Source organism: Schistocerca americana, chromosome 8 (assembly GCF_021461395.2).
Source record: "Schistocerca americana isolate TAMUIC-IGC-003095 chromosome 8, iqSchAmer2.1, whole genome shotgun sequence".
NCBI lineage: Eukaryota > Metazoa > Arthropoda > Insecta > Orthoptera > Acrididae > Schistocerca > Schistocerca americana.
Window position 1 is genome coordinate 310138890 of NC_060126.1, and position 25173 is coordinate 310164062.

General features: G+C 47.4%; 1 protein-coding gene across 1 annotated transcript in view; it reads right to left on the reverse strand.

Moving 5' to 3' along the window:
- Window positions 1-25173, reverse strand: part of LOC124545792 (zinc finger protein 503-like) — a gene marked incomplete at its 3' end in the record, with an annotated part of 415142 nt that overhangs the window by 320018 nt on the left and 69951 nt on the right. The window contains exons 2-3 of the mRNA XM_047124739.1: window positions 9757-10172; window positions 9656-9675 (exon numbers count right to left, since the gene is read on the reverse strand). Of these exons, the coding sequence (XP_046980695.1) occupies window positions 9656-9675; window positions 9757-10172 (436 nt within the window). The remainder of the gene's footprint in view (window positions 1-9655; window positions 9676-9756; window positions 10173-25173) is intronic.

Consider the following 25173-nt stretch of genomic DNA (forward strand, 5'->3'; position numbering starts at 1 on the left):
GTCGCTGCTTTGGATGTATTTGAGGTGGCCTTAGTTATGTCATCCTAAATGACGGAATCCACAGCCGTTCTTTTCGCCCCGTAAGTAATTTCCTGTAAAATTAATTTTATTCCCTAAAAATATAAACTAAAAATTTCTCCAGAATGAGCTTTTCACTCTGCAGCGGAGTGTGCGCTGATATGAAACTGTGTTCCTTTCTTTCAGGAGTGCTAGTTCTGCAAGGTTCGCAGGAGAGCTTCTGTAAAGTCTGGAAGGTAGGAGACGAGGTACTGGCAGAAGTAAAGCTGACGGGACGGGGCGTGAGTCGTGCTTGGGTAACTCAGTTGGTAGAGCAATTGCCCGCGAAAGGCAAAGGTCCCGAGTTCGAGTCTCGGTCCGGCACTAATTGCTGTTCTTATTTAGAAATGATAATTAAATAAATACCGCCACCGACTTCGAGAAAACGACTGCGCCACATCTTATTCCGATTCCGGTTACGATAAAGCCACCTCCATAGTTGGCAGTAAATGACGGGGGATGAATCAGAATTGAGAATCATGTCCGTGTAGCAGTTTCTCAGCCACGTAACGGTCAATCACGGCAGTCCGCCTCCTACGCGAAGCCCGGCGGACGTGGGACTGAATGGCGACCGCTTATCTGCGGGGCGTGCCCCGTGAAACGGAAAGCGCTGCCCGAGCAGGCAGTAGGTAGACAGCAGGCCGGCCTTATCTCCCCGCGCCTTCCGCCTGGGCGGCCGCCTTTAATGGAAACGACCACGCTCTGCTGTCGCCGCGCACGTAATGCGTCCGGGCGGAAACCCGCCTCCGGCCTGTGGCCACTGCAGCGCAACGCAGACACTGGCGGTTCGGCTGAGCACTTTCTGTGCCCGTGGCGCGGGTGTCAGCTGCTCCCGTAACGCCCATATCACACTTCCAGGTTCAGTACGCGGACACTGTGTGGCTGCATTCCTCTGGACGGTAGCGAACATGGTAACGAGCGCTACAAAGTAACAGCCACATGCTATACGCTACGTATTCGGTATTGTCGAGACCGTTAAAAAGTAATCGTTACTCCTTACTGATGTAACCATTTCACCTAAATATTGTTTCTGTCAAACCTCCAAGGTGTGGGTATAACTGCGCTCGCGAATGCGCTGTTTGAGTGGTATAAGGATGGTCAGAAATAGTCTGAAAAGCCTGTAAGGGCGTTGCAGTGTAGGCTGTGCTGACAAATAATTGTTAGCAAAAAAAAAAAAAAAAAAAAATCGAACGCCATTTCCGAGTTAGTTACCACTGAAGTTAGCCTATAAGGACGTTGCACACGTGAATTCAAGCGGCCCTCAAGACACTGTGCCGCCAAACGTGTTCTGCATTTGGTTTGCTAAAACTGAACAACAGGGCGGCGGTAATAAGGATCGAACACGAACGATAGGCTAAGCAGTCTCGTGGGCTATCATCAAAGCTGTGAGAAAAACTAGCACTAATCATATCTGGCGGGCTGCTTGAATCTGCCCGCACAATGGCCTGATTGGCTAACTTCAATGCCAATTAACTCGCGAACGGCACAATGTATCGAATTTTTTCTCAACAATTATTTGTCGGCACTGCCTACCGTGCTACATCCTCATAAGCTTTTTAAACTGCTTCTGACCACCCTGTATATTTCATGACCAGGTTTTACTCCTGTACATACTTACGATTAAAGGTTATATCAACTTAAGTAACGGCAGTGACGCACAGAAGAAAATCAATAAATTTCAGCACAAATCTGGAATTATATATAAGGCTTTAAAGAGCGAGACCTGGGAAGGTAAAAAATAAGTTTTACAAAAAAATGGCTGTGCCTATCTTCCTGTACGGCAGTGAATCTTGGGGTTAAAAAAAGAAAAACAAAAGCAGCATACATGATGTTTTTAATATGTGTCAAACATTGTTGAAGGGGGAGGACCTTAAATGAAATATGAGAATAACTCCCGGGCGGTTACAATTGAAGTGTACTACTCATAGAGATCCAGTGTCAGTTGTAATTACTGCATGGCAGCGAAACTTGGTAGATACTCTAATGCGTTAAACCAGAACCAATTAACGCTGGCGAAAAATTACCAACAATTTTACCCACCAGCGCAAATCAGGCACTGCGCAATATGTCTTCGACTTTTCCGGTGCTCATAATGACAAATTGTGTAAACGTCAACTTTATGTGTTTCTCATTTGTTTCATCTTTTCTGCTCACGTCCCGTTCCTAATCCATTCCATATGGACATATTTCAATACATCTTTCTTGCATTCACAAAGCCAGATTTGGACCTAATGACCAAAGTTTGAACCAATTTTTTTCCAGCTTAAATCTGTTCCGCATTAACGCATTAGCAAATGTACCAAGTTTCGTTGCCACCCGATAATTACAGCCTCACTGGACCTCTGTATGGAGCTACACATTAATTACAACCACCCGGTACATATACTTACGTAAGTGGAAGACTATAGGGGGAAATGCAAGCAACATCTAAAATGTACAGAAGGACGGCAGTCACTGTAAAGAAGTAAAATCCCTAACGAAAAACAGACGTTCGGGAAAAGGCGACCTTAAATGAAAAGTCGGAACAGCCGTATTGTCTAAACCTGGAAATGGAGAAGAAGACATAATTATGATTAGTCACCATGACTGTACTGGTACTGATGGTAACAGCATTGCAAAAGTTGAGCTAGTTCTTCCCTGTGGGATCAGCATTGTTATATACGGATTTTGGCAGTGTTAGTACCAGTGGTGGCTACACCCCTTCCTAACAACGTAACCCCGTCCTCGCCCCCCCCCCCCCTTTTTAGGGAAGGAATTATGTATCCCACTCTTTGCGTGTAGTGTAGATCTCACGTACGAATGTGATAACGTTTTCTAAGTGTTTGCGTACTGTGTATCAGTGGCGGGACGTGGGTACCAGCCCGGCAATTATCTATCTGAATGTGGAAAACCGCCAAAAAACCATATCCAGGATGGTCGGCTCACCAGCCCTCATCGAAAATCTGCGAAGCAGATTCGATCCGGAGCAGACTTGTCTCGTCGTATCCCGGCGAGTCACTAATGCCTTGCTCCACTGAGTTTAAAGAACTGGAGGAATATGAAAAGTACCGACTCGGCACGGACGTGCGGGAAAGAAGAGGGAGGGGGGGGGGGGGGGGACGAAACGTTTCCTTTAATCTGTATCACCTGGGGGTAACAAATTGAAGGAATACGAAAACTACACACTCGGCCCGAGACGCGTACGAAATGCATACGGGGAAGAAAACATGCGAGTGACGAAGCGTTGCAGGCAGAACAGAAGCGGTACTGCGAGTCTCGAGTGAAGTGCTGCTTGTTAGCAACGAATAAAAACGATATACAAGAGCCCCAGCAGGAACAGCTACCGAGCGAGGTGGCGTAGCATTTAGCACACTGGACGTGGTTAGTACACTGGACTCTCTTTCGCGAGGACAACGATTCAAAGTTGCGTCCGGCCATCCCTATTTAGGTTTCCATGCCTTCACTAAATTGCTTCAGGCAAATGCTGGGGTGATTCCTTTGAAAGATCACTGCTGGTTTCCTTGCCCATCCTTCCCTAGTCCGCGCTTGTGCTCCGTCTGTAATGACCTCGTTGTCGACGGGACGTTAATCACTGATCTCCTCCTCCTCCAGGAACAGCTCTCCAAGAGGTGAAGAAAAGTTCTTGGCGTGACGCTTATCTACGACGAAAATTGATTTTTTATTCCATGATCGTTCTGTTCATAGCGAAGCCAATTTTGTACTGGTATCGAAATCATGGTCTCTTATACAAGGTACTGTAATTATTGTACGAATTTGATGCTTTTGAATTTATTTTCAGTTCTTTAATGGAAAGTTTCATTGCATATACATCCAGCGTACAGCATTTTTTTTCTCTAAGAAGACGTTTTCTACGATCAACATCGGTGGAAAGTAAATAATACATTTGTACCTATGTGACAAAATCATAAAGGGTGGTTGTAATTAAACCGACAGCGTTTCGAGTGTTGCAGTGCGGGATTTATATATCACAGGACGTTGAAACATCGTAGGTATGTTGATTAATCGGTGTACTCAAGGAATATGCTGAAAAACCATAAGAATTTCACATTCCACCACGAGATGAAAATATGGCGCTATCAACAGTCAAAATGTGAAATGTTTTCTGTTTAGATGTCAGTATGCTGTTTGTCGCTTGGCGACATGTGTTGATTTCTTTCGTGAGATGATTGAGTAAAGGGTCAAAAAGGTTGAAGTTTTCTGTATGAAATGCAATGGCTATTTAAAAGATAGGCAGTACACTGCTGGTAAAGTTGTTTGATCAGAACGGTAGTAGTAGCAGCACTGCACTGCGGGAATCTCGCCGACATATGCCACAAATTACGCAGCCAGTGCTCGAGCTGTATAATAGGATTCTCTTTCCCTTGACCAACATTTCAAAAGATTTTGCAGCGAATTTTACGCTGGTATTCCTACAAGATTCAGAATGTGAACGAAATAAACCCCCAATGTAGGTTACTACGCACTAACTTTGCCCTTCGTTTTTTGGTACGCAAGGAAATGGATGAGATGTGGACGGGAATTCTTTGGACGGACGAGGCACACTCTACTCTGCACGATGCCGCGAATGCACAAAAGTGTTGCATGTAGAGTTCTACTCCGCGACATGTTGTGCAGGAACGTCCACTGCACTCAGCTTATGTGCTGTGATCTCCTTCATTCTCAGTCCTTTTTTCACGAAGAGGGTGGTACCTCCCGAGCCTGTTAGGTGTGCAGTGACATCAGCACGTTGTAAGGTCCTCCTTGCGCAACACGGGATCCTAGCAATTGTGTCTACACCATCATTTTCATTTGCCCGGGAAACCTTCCTTAACGACCACATCATCTCTACGCAATTTCAAGATCTGTGCCCTTCTATGTCCCCCGACCCAAATCTATGTCACTTCTGGTTGTGGGGAGATCATCTTGATCTGAGGGGTACCATACGGTGACATATCACTCTGATTACACCGGATAGGCTGCGAGCAAACTGTCGACCATATCGTGCTACAGATGCAACATGTTGTTGAGTTAGGAGACCATACAGAACGTGCGTTGTAACTTGTGAGTATATGCTGAACATACGTGCCAACATCACCGTCTTCATTATTTTGATCGTTCCTCCCCTTTTCCTTGACCCACGCCACATTTTAAGTGCCTACAAAAAAAAAAAAAAAAAAGAAAAAAAAGAAAATGGGTCGGAGCACTATGGGACTTAACATCTGAGGTCATCAGTCCCCTAGAGCTTAGAACTACTTAAACCTAACTAACCTAACGACATCACACACATGCATGCCCGAGGCAGGATTCGAACCTGCGACCGTAGCGGCCGCGCGGTTCCAGACTGTAGCGCCTAGAACCGATCGGTCGCGCCGACCGGCTTTAAGTGCCTACAGTGACATATTTTCGCCTGGTGACCGAAAGTGGAACTATTGTTTTTTCACCACGGTCTGTCTCCGCTCCAGGTAGCTGAGTGGTCAGCGCGTCGGAATGTCATACCTAACGGCCTGGTTTCGATTCCGGGCTGGGCCGGAGATTTTCTCCACTCAAGGGCTGCGTCTTGTGTTGTCCTTATCATCATCATTTTATCCCCATCGACGCGCAAGTAGCCGGCCAGAGTGGCCGAGAGGTTCTAGTCGCTTCAGTCTGGAACCGCGCGACCGCTACGGTCGCAGATTCGAATGCTGCCTCGGGCATGGATGTGTGTGATGTCCATAGGTTAGTTAGGTTTAAGTAGTTCTAAGTTCTACGGGACTGATGACCTCAGATGTTAAGTCCCATAGTGCTCAGAGCCATTCGAACCATTTTTGACATTCAAGTCGCCGAAGCGGCGTCAACTCGAAAGACTTGCACCAGGCGAACGGTCTACCCGACGGGACGCCCTATCCATACGGCATTTCCATTACCATAGTCTGTGTGCGCACTGATTAATGAATAAACGTACGATGTCTCAGCGTCCTGAGATGTACACAGGTCGAATAACAATAGTAACACTTTTTTCCTAGTATCTGTTTTCGCAGAAACCTTAATATCTGTGGTCACTGGAACCGCTAAACTCTGGCTAAAATTGAAGCCGCCCCTCCTCTCTTCCGGAAAGAAAAGTAACGCTGTGCCTGACCTCACCTGCGGACAACGGCGCTTTGGCGAATCTGGGCCGCGCCTGTCGTGGCGAGTGACAGCTAGCGGAACTCCGGCGGCCGAAAAACGACAGACGATAACTGCCCAGGGCCGAGCTTCCCCCTGCCCGGCTAATCCGAAAAAACTGTTCGTGACAGAGAGATCCGCCGCAGGCGAGCCGCAAGGGCAGGTGGCATCGGAGAGCGCGAAAGAAGGGTGAGTTAAGGCGGCGCTGCAAGAAGCCACGCTAGCTTCTTCCCACCAGAGGCGAGGAGATCGGAGCCTTAATAGCAAGACGCAAGAAGCCCGTCTGGAAGATTGCGTGCGGGGGCGGCCATGCGAGACCGGAGGGATTGGGCCGGCAGAGGGGGAAGGGGAGGGGGGGGGTGCCTGACAATCAGTGGGGCGCGCTGCCGGAAGCAGTTAACACGTGACTGCCAGAGACCGTCATTCCTCTATACACTGAGGCGACAACAGTCACGGGATAGCGATAGGCTCGTATACAGATGGCGATAATATAGCGTACACAAGGTATAAGAGGGCAGTGCATTGCCAGAACTGTCATTTTATGAATGCAGCTCTGTTCCAGCGACGCATGCAGGCAGCAACTGACACACTTAGTCAGTGGGCGAGAAGGTGGCCCCTTAGCTTCAATGGGGCTAAGAAGCATATCCCAGCCGACCTCCCGCAGATCACCATCAGGGGAACCGCCATACTTTAGGGCACTACAGCTAAGTACCTGGGTGTGACGCTGGACACAGGACTAAGTTGGCGACAGCATGTTGACGACGTCGTCAGAAAGGTCAGCGGTAGAATGAAACAACTATATCCCTTCCTAAATCCGTCGACTGCGCTACCACCTGAATTGGGGGTTGCGCTTTACATCATTCTTACACGCCCGCTCATCGACTACGCCGCTGTGGTTTGGGGCAATGCTGCAGAGACCCACGCCAGTCGACTACAACGGCTCCAGAACCGGATTGTTCGGCTGACACTTCACCTGTCTCGGGACTTCCCGTCAACCGACCTCAACCGGGTCTCAAACATACCTACTGTCGTGATAGGTTCCGCCAGGCTGCACAGCTCTTCTATGAGAAGTCCGCTCAGTCCATAAATCCGCTCCTCCGAGCACTGGATCACCTGGTGCAACGACCTAAGGCAACCATATGGCCCCACCTGCTTCGTGACCAATAGGTCAAGAAGACACCGTCCCAGCCGACTGCAAGGACATCATCATGAAGACAGGACAACGTACGAACACTCGCCACTTTGGAGGCATAGCTCTCCCGCTTGGACTCCATCGAACAACAGGGGCCCATGTGTCCCTGTCATGCAACAGCAGCAACAGAACTGTCATTTGTACTCAGGTGATTCATGTGAAAAAGTTTCCGTCGTGATTATGACTTTGAGGAAGGAATGGTAGTTGGAGCTAGGCGCATGGGATTTCCACTTTGGAAATCGTTAGGGAATTCAATATTCCGAGATCCACAGTGTCGACAGTGTGGTGAGAATACCAAATTTCAGGCATTGCCTCTCACCACGCACAGCGCAGCGGCCTGCGGCCTTCACTGAACGACGGAGAGCAGCGGTGTTTGCGTAGAGTTGTCAGTGCTAAAAGACAATGAACACTGATTGAAATAATCACAGAAATCATTGTGGGACGTGATCATATCCGTTAGGACAGTACGGCGAGATTTGGCGTTAATGGGTTGTGGCAATAGACGACCAACGCGAGTGCCTTTCTGGACTCGCATTCTGGAGGACGACGGTTCAATCCCGCGTCCGGCCATCGTGATTTAGGTTTTCCGTGATTTCCCTAAATCGCTCCAGGCAAATGCCGGGATGGTTCCTTTGAAAGGGCACGGCCGACTTCCTTCCTCGTCCTTCCCTAATCCGATGAGACCGATGACCTCGTAGTTTGGTCTCTTCCCCCGAACATCCCAACCCAACCGAGTGCGTTTGCTAATACCACGACATCGCCTCTCCTGGGCCCGTGACCATGTCGGATGGACCGCAGAAGACTGGAAAACCGTGGACTGATCAGATGAGTCCCGATTTCAGCTAGTAAGACATGATGGTATAGTCTGAGTGTGGCAAGACCCCACAAAGCCATGGACTCAAGTTGTCAAAAAGGCGCTGTGGAAGCCGGTAGTGGCTCCATAGTGGTGTGGAATGGACTGGGTTCTGTAGTCCAGGTGAACCAACCATTGATAGGAAAGGTTTATGTTCGGCTACCTGGAGACCTCTTGCAGCCATAAAAGGAGCTCATTTTCCCAAACAGCTATAGAATTACGATGGATGACAATGCACCAAGTCACCAGGCCACAATTGTTCGTCAGTGGTTTGAGAACATTCTGGAAAAGTCGAGCAAACGATTTGGCTACACACTGAACACTTATGAGACATAATCGAGAGGTCAGTTCGTGAGGCGGTCGGAGTGGCCAGGCGGTTCTAGGCGCTACAGTCAGGAACGGCGCGACCGGTACTGTTGCAGGTTCGAATCCTGCCTCAGGCATGGATGTGTGTGCTGTCCTTAGTTTATGTCCATCTAATTATCCGGGCTGTTATGCCGTGGTCGGTTGGTGAATTCTTTGGCAAATCCCAACGTTTCGTCCCCTTCTGCGGGAGACATCGTCCAGGGGGTCTGTAGCCCGATGGAAGGTCCAACACACCCACTGGCTCGCTGACAGTAGCGAGCCAGTGGGTGTGTTGGACCTTCCATCGGGCTACAGACCCCCTGGACGATGTCTCCCGCAGAAGGGGACGAAACGTTGGGATTTGCCAAAGAATTCACCAACCGACCACGGCATAACAGCGCGGATAATTATAATGGACATGACATTTCCGGCCTTGAAAGTCTACATTTTAGTGTCCTTAGGTTAGTTAGGTTTAAGTAGTTCTAAGTTCTAAGAGGACTGATGACCTCAGATGTTGAGTTCCATAGTGCTCAGAGCCATTTGAACCATTTCAGTTCGTGAACAAAATCATGCATCAGCAACATTTTTGCCATTACGGGCGGCTATAGAGGCCTTATGACTCAACGTTTCTGTAGGGGTCTTCCAACGACTTGATTCCATGACATGTCGAGTTGCTGTACTACGCCGGGCATAAGGAGGTGCCACATGATATTAGGACGAATCCCATGACTTTTGTCACTTCATTGTAGTACTTGCTACAGGTGTAAGTTTTGAGATGTGGTGCCAGCAGGAACACTGTAACTGGAGCTGAAGTCACTAATACAACAGAAATACAGGTTATTGAAACTCCTCTCCAACTCATCTGCTTTCTACTGGCATCGCCTTTTTGGCTCACATTTATTGTGCTTGCCTCACGCAGTCCTTTTAGAGTCGACATTTCGACGTACCATAAATACAAAGAAAATTTAAAAATCATATTGCCATGTGGTGCACGGCAGTATTGGCGTCCTCGCGGGAGAGGCCGCTTCCCCGTTTCGAGCGCGGCTCGCTCTTCAGTTTGCAGACAGCAGAGTGCAGCGGCCACTCACCGTCGGATCCGCCGCCGGCGCTGAGCGGCCTCCTGGCGCGCGGCGGCCGCCCCAGCGGCGGCGACCGGCCGGCGGGCGGCGGCTGCGCGTGCGTGGCCGGCTGGCCGTGGTGGGCGTGGCCGGGCGCGGGGGCGGCGCCGGCGGCGGCGCCGGGCGCGGGCGGCAGCAGGCCCTGCGAGCGCAGGCGCGCCTCCAGCTCGGCGATGCGGCGCAGCGTGTCGGGCCGCTCCGCGAGCGCGGCCAGCTGCGCGCGCAGCAGGCTCGCCGTCTCGACGCTGTCGCAGCGGTAGGCGTGCACGTGCACCGGGCAGCGCGTTGCCGGGTTCACCAGCAGCAGGATGGCCGCCACCACGTCGGCCTGCTGCAGCGCGCACGTCACCGCCTCGGCCGGCACCAGGTGCTTCACCGTCTCCCACTTGACGGCACCGCCCCCGCCGCCCGCCCCCGACTTGCCGCCCGACGCCTTCGGCACGTTCTGGATGATCTTCAGCCCCTTGTGGCTCACTTGCAGCGTCACCTGCGCAATCGAGCACACACACTCCCGTCACTCCACCTGTCTATTGTGCTCCTCCGTCAAACAAGGGTCAATCCGCCAAACTCGATATGAATTATTAAAAAAAGCTGGCATATTCCCACCTGGAATTATGCGACCTTTTCTATGTTTATATAATAATTTATTACGCTTAGCTAAATAAATAATAATCACATTACCAGTTTCGGCAAGTAGTTACCATCTTCAGATGTACGTAATTCACAAAAATCTTTGTACAGACAAACAAATATATTTACTGACTTCGAACATCATAAGATCGTTTAGCGTTTCAATGAATAGACATCATATAACGACATGTAGTACATTCAGTGAAATGTTAAATGACCTTATCACGTTCAGACTGCCTAACTATGTTTGTTTGTCTGTACAAAGCTTTTTGTGGATCAAGCACATCTGAAGATGGTAAATTTTTGCCGAAACTGGTAATGTGATAATTTTTTATATATCTCACCGATCGTTGACGTAATAAATTATTATACGCATATCACGTACCTTTGCGATACACTTGTTTATGTTTGCTTAACTGAAAATCTTATGAAACTTACAGTAATTAGAAATTATTACTCCTTGCGTCTGATGAAACTGCGGCTCACAGACGCAGGGGACTCAACCTGGCGAGAAGCTACGTACATGAACTCAAAAACTTATGCTACGTCTGCAGAAAAGTAAATGACATAATAGAAACAATTTGCTGAATATTTTCCAGTCCCTTAGTAGGCAGGACGCTGACAATACGTTACTCGTACGTTAAACCCTTGTCAATACCTACCTACTTTCACACAAACGATAATAGCGTTTCTTTTCTTTTTTCTTTTTTTTGTTTTTGTTTTTTTTTTACACGTGTTAGGCTTTTAAAATATAAATTATACCACAACGTAACCGGTCTGCAAACTAAAGTTCTCCTTCCTTTATTTATTTATTTTTATTTTTTACGACGCCTCTGTTGTTAGGTGCAAGATCAGGTGTTTAGTTCAGGTGTACTGCTCGCGGGAAACAAACGACGTACAAAATTCGTATCATTGCATTATCATGGAACACTCTCATTGCGTTAACTGGCTGATCCGTTGGTTGTTGGTAGAAAATCTTGCTCATTACGAATGAGAAAACACACAACACTAGTGTGATATTCTATAAAATTTCTTGCTTTGTCAACCGGTTCTCGGCTGTTACGTCATCGTCAGGTACATAGATAAATACGTGTGGCCCTTTTTTTTGTGGGATCATAGACTTTAACGTAGTACATCTGCAAAAATACCTCAATTCGTTTTCAAGGTTCTTTAAATGTGTCATTTAAGACTATTTAGAGTAGACAAAATACACGATACATTACATAATGAACTGCATGTCAAGAAGAAAACTCAGTTGAATATTCGAAAACCAGTTGATAAAAAATAAATATTGCAGAATTACACCAGTGTCGCGTGTTCTTTCCGTCATAACGCAGTTCTTAACCAAGTCTATAACATAACAGTGGCGGCACTTCGACTCTCTTTTGTTATCCACTACGACTGCAACGCTGCAGGCGGCCAGGAAGTTATACTGATGAGTTCGGAGAGATCTTGTGAAAGCTAAAGCGAGTCGTAATTTTCTATATTGGTCTGCAGAATCGATTTTAGAAAGGGGAGCGTCCGTTGCACAATAAATTGCAGCAACAACAAGGAGAAGACACCACATTTGTCCCTTTTTAGGTTTCCTAAAGTCCCTATGAGGTGTGAACCGCTACATCGCAGAACAGTTTATTTTTGAAATGGTTCTAACCTACAGATATTTATTGGAGGATGTCGTGTTCTTTAGGAACGAAAAAATTGTTAGTAAACAGCAGAAGACCTGACCTTTTGCAGAAAGGCGTCTTATATCTACTGAAAAACATGAAGTCAAATCAATGGATGAGGAACACAAGATACGTGTATGGATTGCAGCAGCTACGTTATTTAACGTAGCAGACAAGCTATCACAACTATAGTTGAAGGGAAAACCACGTGGACGTGATAATAAAGGAACAAAAGCAATAAAACTGTTTACCAACACAGAAGAAACCAGTTCCACAATTATCGCAGCGTCTGGGCAAACAACGGCAAGAATACTCAACATTTTCGCTTTTGAAGCGAGAGTAATTACATTTAATATGTACTATTAGAAAGTCGAGTGAAGTGTAGAACTGTGCGAAACATTAGGCCCCCTACAATGTTGTTACCTGTCAAGGAAAATCCCTCTTATAATAAGAACATGCATTCAGATGCATAAATATATGTTTATATCCTCTTGTTTTCAGCGGAGAATTCTGCAATTATACACATATTCGAAGGTATTTCTTCATCGTTAAGTTGTGGCTTATGTCACCGAATCAAGGAGATTCGGTACTTGGACAAGTATTTCATAATCATTCACGTCTCTTAATAAGTTACTAATGCTTGGAAAGCAAAACTGTAATAACTACGAGGGGCGTTCAGAAAGTAAGCTCCGATCGGTCGCGAAATGGAAACGACTATGAAAATCCGATAAAGCTTTGCACAGATGTGTTGAGTAGTGTCTCTAGTATAACCCCAGCTAGCATCACGTCGCTCTTCTCATTTCTGAGCTCGCAGTGAGTGCGTAAAGATGTCTAGAAAATAGTGTCTGCCGCCAAGTACGAGGGCCTGGTGAGAAATTTCGCCTGAAGCTATGCAGCTAACATTACATAACTGTCGTGCTGTTTCTTCTTCAAGACAATTCTCAGCCGCATTCTGCAGGGGCAATGAAGATGCTCCTGCATCGTTTTCAAATGGAAATGTGAGATTAGCCACAATACAGTCCGCAATTGTCTCCCCCTGAGTTTCATCTCTGGTCACATGAACCGCTGTCTTTGAAGACAACATTTTGACACAGACAACGAGGTGTAGGCCAGCGTGGAGAATTGGCGGAAAGCACTGGCGGCTGCCTTCTATGATGAGGCTATTGAAAAGTTGGTACAACGCTATGACGAAAGTCTAAGTCAGAACGGCGACTACGTAGAGAAGTATCTGAAAGGTGTAGCTAATTGTTACAACTAAAACATTTCTGATGTTCACTGTGGTTTCAATTTGGCAATCAATCGGAGCTTACTTTCTGAACAGGCCTCGTATTTCGATAATTAACTTGAAAAATAATGAAAAACGAACTTGAGTTTTACGGCTGCTTTCTCGCATAGCAGGACCCGTTTGGTTGTCATGCGCGGCACCATTACGATATCCTATGACCGTTTTATTGCCGTTCATGGTAAGCCACTGCATTTCAGCAAGATGTCCGCCCCAGGTAGCTGGATGGTCAGCGTGACGGATTGTCAATCCTCTGGGCCCAGGTTCGATTCCCGGCTGGTTCGGGGATTTTTCTCCGCCCAGGGACTGGGTGCTGTGCTGTCCTCATCATCATCCTATCTTCCTCATCGACTGCAGGTCGCCGAAGTGGCGTCACATTGAAAGACCGGCACCCGGCGTACGGCCTGCCCGACGTGGGGCCCCAGCCATACGATAAGATAAATTTCAGCAAGATGACCGCCCGCACACGGCGAGAGTTTCTACTTCTCGTCTTCGTGCTTTCCAAACCCTACCTTGACTGGCAAAGTCGCCAGATCTCTCCCCGATTGGGAACGTTTGGAGCACTATGAGCAGGACGCTCCAATCAGCTCGGGATTTTGACGATTGGAGAGAATTTGGCACACTGTCCCTCAGGAGGACATCCAACAACTCTATCAATCAATTGCAAGCCGAATAACTGCTTACATAAGGGCCAGAGGGGAGCACCGCGTCATTGACTTGCTCAGTTTGTGAAACTCTTTCTCTTGAATAAATAATCCCCTTTTTCTGAAATTGTGAACATTTGTTTGTCTGTACATGTACATCACATATACCAAATTTCCGTCCCTGGATTCGGATTATTCCTTTGTGATGCGTCGTTTTTTTCTTTCTTAGAGTGGCATGTCGAAGGTGCGGCGAACGAATGATGACTGCGAAGAGCGGTGAGGGGAAGCCGAAAAACGGCAGGCAGAAATGCAGCGGCGGAACTGAGAGCTGCTGCACAGTTAGCGTCACGGCTGATGAGTCGGGGGCAGCGATGGGGCCGAACGGCCGTTACCGGCCAGCAGCGCCAGGAATGCTCTCTCAGTCCGGGTACTGCCTGTCCGTGAACGGCAGGTCCCCCGCTGTCTCTGAGCGGTACACGGGAGGCAAGTCAAACGCAACGTGTTTCTGAAGGAACGCTATAAGAAACACAATGCGGTAATGTTGACAACGGTAATATATGAATATGTAACACGGAGACTTCTTGGAGGCATACAACTTACATGGCGCGGTCGCAACGTCTGTCCACACTGGTTCATATCACAAAAATAGAGAGCCGAATGAAGTTAATTTAGTAATATCAGTCGTAGATTCCGGTTGCCTGCAAAATTCTGAGGACTTCACCGATCATTGATTACAAAAATCATGAAACTAAATCAATCAGTTCGTGTAATTTGTTCAATTTTCTGTAAACGTTGCTCAGACGCAATTGTCAATTTCACTCACGTCAGTAACGGCATTGCAAACTAAATTAAAACCTGTACGAGAATGGACGTAAAGAAAGTCATAATTTTAAAAAAAGTTAATAACAGCCTTAATTGCAATTTATTTTTTAAAAAAAGAATAAATTGCAACCTGGACTGTTTCTAATTCCAACATTCCACATACGTCTTCTGTACCAGACGGCCTAATATAGTGCAGAATATCTTACGAAAGTTATCCTCATCTAAGATGGAATAAAGACCAACAATACTTACTATATCGAACAGAAATAACATAAATGAAAAATCAGCAGAGAGGACTACTGCCATTTTAAAGAATCAACGAACGACGTCAAGGAAAATTAAACGATAGGAATATGGGCATGGGCTCCATTTACACATGCAATAGGCCACTGCAGGATTCAGTGTCACATACTAGTAAAGACCAAAGTTGAACCCAAGTGGTTATATGACAGCAGCGATTGTTGGCTGACCTCACTCCTGGTCTTCCACGGTTTCCAGTGGAGGATTTGCCTAGATGGCAAGGCCCGAAACCTAAAAAGGCCACGGCCCTACCAAATACATGTTACAAATGGACCAGTTTGCACAGGCACTGTAAGAATAATGTGACGCTACTCACATAGAGCGCTGTTCAGTTGATCTTGCAAAGTAGACTGTTTAGGTTTTTATGTTGGTAATGCCACGTAATACTCTATATGAAAATCACTGACTGCGCTGTGCAGTTTGTGGCTTGTTGGACTCATTGTTGGAATATTCGCTTGTGTAGTTTTGGGCTGTTGGATGTGAACAGCGCGTAGCGTTGGGCAGTTGGAGGTGAGCCGCCAGCAGTGGTGGATGTGGAGAGAGGTGCCAGAGTTTTAAGAGGTTACTATAAGCGGGACGATCTGGACGTGTGTCCGCCAGAAACAGGAAATTTCTAAAGATGGATGTCATGAATTGATAGATATATATGATGACTTTTGAACATTATTAAGGTAAATACATTGTCTGTTCTCTATCAAAATCTTTTATTTGTTAATTATGCCTATCAGGTGTTAGTGCGTTCAGTAGTTAGAATCTTTTATTTAGCTGGCAGTATTGGCGCTCGCTGTATTGCAGTAGTTCGAGTAACGAAGATTTTGGTTAGGTAAGTGATTCATGAAAGGTATAGGCTATTGTTGGTCAGGGCCATTCTTTTGTAGGGATTATTGAAAGTCAGACTGCGTTGCGCTAAAAATATTGTGTGTCAGTTTAGTGATGATCAGAATAAGTAAAGAGAGAAATGTCTGTGTACGGTCATTTTTGCCCAGGTGTTCGATAATCAAATAACGTAAGAGTTTTTCCAGCACTGTCATTCATAAATTTTCAAATGGGACGTTTCAATCCGATGAATGTCCGCTATGTATATATTTTACACAACAACCCTTAAAACCGCCTGAAGCTGACCATCTCTTTCTTTTTTCGCAGTCTTTCAAGACAGATGAAGATCACCATATCTTTTTTTGTCGTGTTAATCTTTTCGTCGTGTCCACTTAGGAAACACAATGCTCTTTACGACAGACGATAGTCGACCACAACGGCGAACATGTCGTGGAAAAGTGTAAAAAAACTGAAAAATCTCAATTGCCACAAACATACAGTATTCCAAGAAAATCCACTTAGAAGACTTCGGCCAATCGCTGTCTAATACAATTCATAGTGCCCGTAATCATAAAAGTGTACAAGAACAAATTTTTGAAATTTGTGGTAAGTTCCTATGGGACCAAACTGCTAAGGTCATCGGTCCCTAGGCGTACACACTACTTGATCCAACTTAAACTAATTTACGCTAATGACGACACACACACCCATGCCCGAGGGAGGACTCGAACCTCTGACGGGGGGAAGCCGCGCGAACCGTACAAGGCGCCATAGACCGCTCGGCTAAACCGTGCGGCTGTACGAGAACAGTTCGCACAGTGATATATAAATAAGGATTCTTCTCATACTTTTTGCCCGAATGGAACTGGAGGAAAATTTTATATACAATGCAATAAGAAGTATCTTGTGCATCACAAATCGAACTCATACACGGGGGGTAGATGTTATGAATCTGATGAGCGACAAGATACAACGTCATATGCACACTTTATCCCTAATAGCTTGAAACGAATGTCCCAACAGGGGAGGCGTGTTCTTCCACGCCGTCCTCTCGTCCTCCCCCTGCCAAATCCAAGTGACGTCACCACAGAAGAAGCCGGACACCTCCCGGGGGCAGGCGGCCGACGTGGCGGCCTCGGCTGGACCTGCTGCGGTTTCGGGGCTGGACCTCGCCTGACCGCAAGCGCCTCCCACGCGGAGCAGTCGCCGTGAAGTGCGACCGCAGGCAACGATTATGTCACCGCACCATCTCCAGTGTTCGCACAGGCCGAGGGCAATCTTGTGGTTTAGAGTAATTCGGGGTCTGTTTTACGTGTCTCTTTCATCTGCGATTCTCAGTCGCCGCTTCTAAACTCACCGTTATACTCGTATGGCGGTAAGCTCGAGAACGTGTTCTCCCAGTCGGACACAGCAATCTCGTGCCGTATCACTCTACTCATCCGTGTCATTCACTCTTCTTCCATAAGGTAGAGGACGAAACTCCAGATTTGATCATGGATTTCTTCCACAGAAATAGCATACTCAGTCGTAATTCAAAAAATGTATTCGCACTTGTAAATATGGACAACAATCGGCTGTAGATTGGAATGACGACAATGAAAATTTGTGCCGGACATGAACGGTGATTTTCCGCTTATTAACAGCGTTCGTCTTACAGTTGGCTACCCGTGCACGACTCACGGCCAGACCCAGGGTTCCATATGTCGGCAAGCATACGTCTACGACCTGTTCTCGTACATTCATTACATATATTCCCGTACAGGTGACACATTTTACTTGAAAGTCATTTGCACTGTGTCGGCGGATAGTTACGATATTGCAGTGCCTGCGTTATTTTGAATTACAATGTTAAGTTGTCTCGGATAGGCGGCCGATGTGGCTGAGTGGTTCTAGGCGCCTGAGTCCGGAACCGCGCGACTGCTACGGTCGCAGGTTCGAATCCTGCGTCGGGCATGGATGTGTGTGATGTCCTTAGGTTAGTTAGGTTTAAGCAGTTCTAAGTTCTAGGGGACTGATGACCTCAGATGTTAAGTCCCATAGTGCTCAGAGCCGTTTGAACCATTTTTGTCTCGGATACGCGATCACGTCCAAAGGAACTTTGCATCTTAATTCAGAATAGCAAAGGCACTGCAATATCGTATCGTATCTTAAGTACGTAAATAGTTTCTAAAACGTGTTCCGTCACATTCAATGACGATTGATCAACTAGTGTCCTTCGTCATTATTTGCGCAAAATACACTCCTGGAAATGGAAAAAAGAACACATTGACACCGGTGTGTCAGACCCACCATACTTGCTCCGGACACTGGGAGAGGGCTGTACAAGCAATGATCACACGCACGGCACAGCGGACACACCAGGAACCGCGGTGTTGGCCGTCGAATGGCGCTAGCTGCGCAGCATTTGTGCACCGCCGCCGTCAGTGTCAGCCAGTTTGCCGTGGCATACGGAGCTCCATCGCAGTCTTTAACACTGGTAGCATGCCGCGACAGCGTGGACGTGAACCGTATGTGCAGTTGACGGACTTTGAGCGAGGGCGTATAGTGGGCATGCGGGAGGCCGGGTGGACGTACCGCCGAATTGCTCAACACGTCGGGCGTGAGGTCTCCACAGTACATCGATGTGGTCGCCAGTGGTCGGCGGAAGGCGCACGTGCCCGTCGACCTGGGACCGGACCGCAGCGACGCACGGATGCACGCCAAGACCGTAGGATCCTACGCAGTGCCGTAGGGGACCGCACCGCCACTTCCCAGCAAATTAGGGACACTGTTGCTCCTGGGGTATCAGCGAGGACCATTCGCAACCGTCTCCATGAAGCTGGGCTACGGTCCCGCACACCGTTAGGCCGTCTTCCGCTCACGCCCCAACATCGTGCAGCCCGCCTCCAGTGGTGTGGCGACAGGCGTGAATGGAGGGACGAATGGAGACGTGTCGTCTTCAGCGATGAGAGTCGCTTCTGCCTTGGTGCCAATGATGGTCGTATGCGTGTTTGGCGCCGTGCAAGTGAGCGCCACAATCAGGACTGCATACGACCGAGGCACACAGGACCAACACCCGGCATCATGGTGTGGGGAGCGATCTCCTACACTGGCCGTACACCACTGGTGATCGTCGAGGGGACACTGAATTGTGCACGGTACATCCAAACCGTCATCGAACCCATCGTTCTACCATTCCTAGACCGGCAAGGGAACTTGCTGTTCCAACAGGACAATGCACGTCCGCATATATCCCGTGCCACCCAACGTGCTCTAGAAGGTGTAAGTCAACTACCCTGGCCAGCAAGATCTCCGGATCTGTCCCCCATTGAGCATGTTTGGGACTGGATGAAGCGTCGTCTCACGCGGTCTGCACGTCCAGCACGAACGCTGGTCCAACTGAGGCGCCAGGTGGAAATGGCATGGCAAGCCGTTCCACAGGACTACATCCAGCATCTCTACGATCGTCTCCATGGGAGAATAGCAGCCTGCATTGCTGCGAAAGGTGGATATACACTGTACTAGTGCCGGCATTGTGCATGCTCTGTTGCCTGTGTCTATGTGCCTGTGGTTCTGTCAGTGTGATCATGTGATGTATCTGACCCCAGGAATGTGTCAATAAAGTTTCCCCTTCCTGGGACAATGAATTCACGGTGTTCTTATTTCAATTTCCAGGAGTGTACAAAAGGGCCATTTGGTAAACCCGTCTCTCTTCGCATAAAAAAAAGGAGATTAGTCACAAAAACAGACCACTGACCGAACAAGAGAATTATGCCGAAGAAAACCAGCCGTGGCACTGTGGAAGAAACTGGCAGGGTATTTGTGCACAAGCATCACCCGCAACGTTCGTCCGTTCCTATCCGAAAATACAAGAGGACTGCGTGCTCTTGGTTTAGCTGTGGCTGTTTCTTCGCGTTTTCATTTCACGCTCATATCACCAAGAGTGTACGTGGACAGCTTTAGAAGGGATGAAATGTTTTTGGTAGATCTGTTACTCAGGTGACAGCCACAACTCCCTCGACCTCCTAACCGACCCATTGCTCTGTTACTGCTTCTCCACCGACAACACACTGCTCCCCACCTCATTTTATTCTAACGAGTCCGCCAGCCGTGACGCTTAGCGGTCATTTCCGCATTGCATAGGGGTGTCCGGAAACTTCTGATCAGGCAACGCATCCTTGCGTTATCTTTACCGAGCGAAATAGCACACTGATTAAGTCAACGGACTTGATTTCTGGAGGACGACGATTCAAACCCGCGTCCGCCCATCCAGACCTAGGTTTTGCGTGATTTCACTAAATCGCTCCAGGCAAACACCGGATATGTTCCTTTGAAAAGGACAAGGGCAAGTTCCTTATCCATCTTTGACGTAACCTAACCTTGTGCTCCGTCTCTGATCACCTCGATGCCGACGGGACGTTAAAACCAATCTTCCTTGTTTCGTTTGCGTTCTCTTGCCCTGGTTTCCATTACACCGCTTTTGTCACATGCTGTGATAACCTACATTCACGTCTCACTGCAACGCTTGGTCGGAAAGTGCGCTCGTCTACCGCTCAGAACGCGGGGTAAGTGAGAGGCGACACGGGCTGATAACCTCTGGCGCTCGGCACAGGCAGTGTCAGGGACCACCTGCGCTCTGTGCGGGCGCCCGCATCCCAGCGCGGAAACGTCTGGGACCTCCCTGCAGCTCGCCCCACCCCTGCGAGATCAAGTAGCAAGCCGTGCCACTTCCGCTGCCCGCGATTCGCGTAGACAACGCGTGAAATGCACGTTTTGGTCAAATGGCGGCTTTCTCCATAGAAAGTATAAAAGATCTCTAAAAATTTCTGGCGTAGTCGTGAACGAAACATTAGAGACGATGGAGATCTTCAGTCTGGTTCAAAATAAGTAAGACATGTTTTTCAGAACTTCCGATATTTGAATTCTGCGCTTAAGTGGTTACAGATGCTCTCAAATACTACTAGATATCTTCGCCCACACATCGTCTTTGAATCACTGTCGCAGGTGGTTGCGAACTCATTGTAAATCAGATAGTAAATCTGTTGTGGCAGTAGGAGACAGCAAAAGTCAAAGCTGAAGTTTTAAATTGCGCGTTTAAAGAATCATTTACCCAGGAGGACCGTAATGCAGTCAACCCACGTGAGGCGAACTGAGGAGCTACTTGATTGAGAAGTAGCGGCCCCGGTCTCGTACACTGAATTACCCCCAGGAGAGCGGTGTGCTGACCTCATGGCCCTCCATATCCCCATAGAGTGACGGCCTGTGAACTAAGGATGACACGGCGACCGATCGGTACCGTTGGGCCTACATGGCCTATTCGAGCGGAGTTCAGTTTTTTAGAAGGTCCGTGTAAACATACCGTCGTTTGAAACTTCCTGGCAGATTAAAACTGTGTGCCCGACCGAGACTCGAACTCGTGACCTTTGCCTTTCGCGGGCAAGTGCTCTACCATCTGAGCTACCGAAGCACGACTCACACCCGGTACTCACAGCTTTACTTCTGCCAGTATCTCGTCTCCTACCTTCCAAACTTTACAGAAGCTCTCCTGCGAACCTTGCAGAACTAGCACTCCTGAAAGAAAGGATACTGCGGAGACATGGCTTAGCCACAGTCTGGGGAATGTTTCCAGAATGAGATTTTCACTGTGCAGTGGAGTGTGCGCTGATATGAAACTTCCTGGCTGTGGCTAAGCCATGTCTCCGCAGTATCCTTTCTTTCAGGAGTGCTAATTCTGCAAGGATCGCAGGAGAGCTTCTGTAAAATTTGGAAGGTAGGAGACGAGACACTGGCAGAAATAAAGCTGTGAGTACCGGGCGTGAGTCGTGCTTCGGTAGCTCAGATGGTAGAGCACTCGCCCGCGAAAGGCAAAGGTCCCGAGTTCGAATCTCGGTCGGGCACACAGTTTTAATCTGCCAGGAAGTTTCATATCAGCGTACACTCCGCTCCAGAGTGAAAATCTCATTCTGGATACCGTCGTTTGACATTCGCACAGACTTCCGCATGGAGGACAGAAATAGGCATCCATGACGTTGAAAGGCAACTGAAGCAGTCGAAAACAAATAAGTCACCATATCTGGGCGGAAATCCAAAATGGTTATACAGGAAGTACTCTACGGAACTGTCCCGTTACTTAGTTTGCATTTATCGAGAATCTCTAGCGCATCGCAAAGTCTCAAGCGACTGGAAAAAAGTGCAGGTGACTTCTGTATATAAAAAGGATAAAAGAACAGACCCACAAAATTACAGACCTATGTGCGTAACATTGGTATGCGTCGGAGTTCTTGAACATATTCTAATTTCGAATATAACAAATATCCTTGACACAGAAAAGCTTGTGTCTACAAATCAGCACGGATTTAGAAAGCATCCCTTGTGCGAGACTGAGGCTTGCCATTTACTCGTACGATATCCCACATGCCACAGCTGAAGTACAGCAGGCAGATTCTGTATTCCTACATTTGCGGAAAGCGTTTGGCACGGTGCCCCACTAGAGACTGTTAACGAAGTCCCGCTCATACGGAATAGGTTCCCACATACATGAGTAGTTCTAAGACTTCTTAAGTAATAGAACGCAGTACGTTGTCCTCACGGCAAGTGCTCATCGGAGAGAAGGGTATCATGAGGGGACCCCAGGGAACTGTGATAGGACCACTCCTGTTCTCTATATTCATAAATGATCTGACAGATAGTGTGAGCAGCAATCAGCGACTGTTTGCTGATGTTCCTGTAGTGTACTGGATAAAATCGTTGTTGAGTGACTATAGACGGATACAGGGTGAGTTAGACAAAATTTCTACTTGGTGTGAGATGAATGGGAGCTTGCTCTAAATGTAGAAAAATGCGACTTGATGCAGTTCAATAGGAAAAACTATCTTGTAATGTTCAAAGACAGTATTAGTGTTGTGCTGCTTGAGACAATCACGTCGATTAAATATCTAGGCGAAACCCTGCACAGCGATAGTAAATGGAAGTAGCTCGTAAGGACGGTAGTATGAAGCAGAGTGGTCGACTTCGGTTTGTTGGAACAGTTTTATTATCAAGTTTTGTTGATCTGTAAAGGAGCCCGCGCACTGAACAACTGTGCGACACATTCTTGAGTACTGGCTCTGAGCACTATGGGACTTAACTACTGTGGTCATTAGTCCCCTAGAACTTAGAACTACTTAAACCTAACCAACCTAAGGACATCACACACATCCATGCCCGAGGCAGGATTCGAACCTGCGACCGTAGCAGTCGCGCGGCTCCGGACTGCGCGCCTAGAACCGCGAGACCACCGCGGCCGGCTTGAGTACTGCTCGAGTGTTTGGAACCCCGGCCAGGTCGGATTAAGAGAAGATATCGAAGCGTGCGCTGAAGCATGATGCTAGATGCTTATGATGATGCTGATAGATTCGGTCAACGCGCGAACCTTACGGAGATGCTTCGTGAACTCACATGGGAATCTCTGGAGAAAAGACGACGTTCCTTTCGCAAAGCACTGTTGAGAAATTTTGGAATACATTTATGTGCAGCTGCACAACGATTTTACTGCTTCCAACGTACATTTTGCGTAAGGACCACAAAGGAAAGGTAAGGAAAATTAGGGATCGGACGGAGACATATAAGCAGATCTGCGAGTGGAATAGGAAAGGAAATGACTAGCATTGGTACATGGTACCCTCTACCATATACCATATGGTAGCTTGCGGAGTATGTATTTAGATGTAGACAGAAGAGTGGTAACTGCTTCTGAATAAGGAAAAGTGAAAGGTCATCCAATTGAGTAATAAAAGTAGTCAGTTAAATCTCGGTAACAAGATAAATCACGCAAACCTAAAGGCTGTCAATTCAACTAAATGCAGGGTGACAGTTATTGAACAATATGAAATAAAATCGTCGTAACTTCTGAAGAACGATTTGCGTTAGGACATTCCAACCGCACGATTGGCCGCGGGGCATGATGGCAATTAGTATGCGCATGCACACGCGGTTTAGCAACGGAGCCCACTTTTATTTGGATGGGTTCGTCAACAAGGAAAATAGGCGCATTTGGGGGCCTGAAAATTCGCATTTCGTGATCGAGAAGTTTCTTCACCCTCATGGGTGAATATGTGGTGTGCAATGTCCACTCACGGAATAATCAGTGGGATAATCCTTGATGGCATGGTGACTACCGAACGGTACGTGAAGGTTTTGGAAGATGATTTCAACCCCGTTACCTAAAGTGACACTGATTTCGACAAGATGTGGTTCATGCAAGACCGAGCTCGACCCCATAGAAGCAAGGGAGTGTTCGAGGTCTTGGAGGAGCACTTGTTGAAATGGCTCTAAGAACTACGGGACTTAACATCTGAGGTCATCAGTCCCCTAGGACTTAGAACTACTTAAACCTAACTAACCTAAGGACATCACACACATCCATGCCCGAGGCAGGATTCGAACAGCGGCCGGCGAGGAGCACTTCTGGGGACCGCATTCTGCCCCTGGTGTACCCAGAAGCAACTGGTAGGGGCCGCCATATTCTCCGGACCTGAACACGTGCGACTTCTTTTTGTGGGGCTATATTAAAGACAAGGTGTACAGCAATAACCTCAAAACCATTCTGAGCTGAAAACAACCATTCAGGAGGTCATCGACAGCATTGATGTTCCGACGCTTCAGCGGGTCATCGGGAATTTCGCTATTCGTCTGCGACATATCATCGCCAATGATGGCAGGCATATCGAACATGTCATAACCTAAATCCGAATATCTGTAGTGACGTTTACATGTTGAAAAAAGTGTGTGCCTGCCGTAATTTGTAACTAATTTACGTTTTTTTCATATAGTTCAACAATTAGCATCCTGTACTAGGAATTAAAATTACGAACAACTTAAATTAGAACGATCACATAGTTAATGCTGTGGGAAGGCTACACCAAAGACTGCGTCTTATTGGCAGACAACGCAGAAGATGCAACACGTCTCTTAAAGTAAGTGCCAGTACTACGATTGTCCGACCTCTGCGAAAATAACGCTGTGCGGTATGGGATCCATTTGATAGGATTGACGGAGGATATCGAAAAAGTACAAAGAAGGCCAGCGCGTTTTGTATTATTGCAAAATAGGGGAGAGTGTCTCACGGATATGATAAGGGAGTTGGGATAGCAATCATTATATCAAAGGCGTTCTTCGTTGCGGCGAGAGCTTTTCACGAAATGTCAACCATCGACTTTCTCCTCTAAAGGTGAAAATATTTTAGTGTCGCCAATCCACTTGGGGAGAAATGGTCATCGATATAAAGAAAGAGAAATCGGAGCACGCAAGGGAAGAATTAAGTGTTCATGTTTCCCACGCGCTCTTGGAGAGTTTAAAGGTAGATAAACAGTC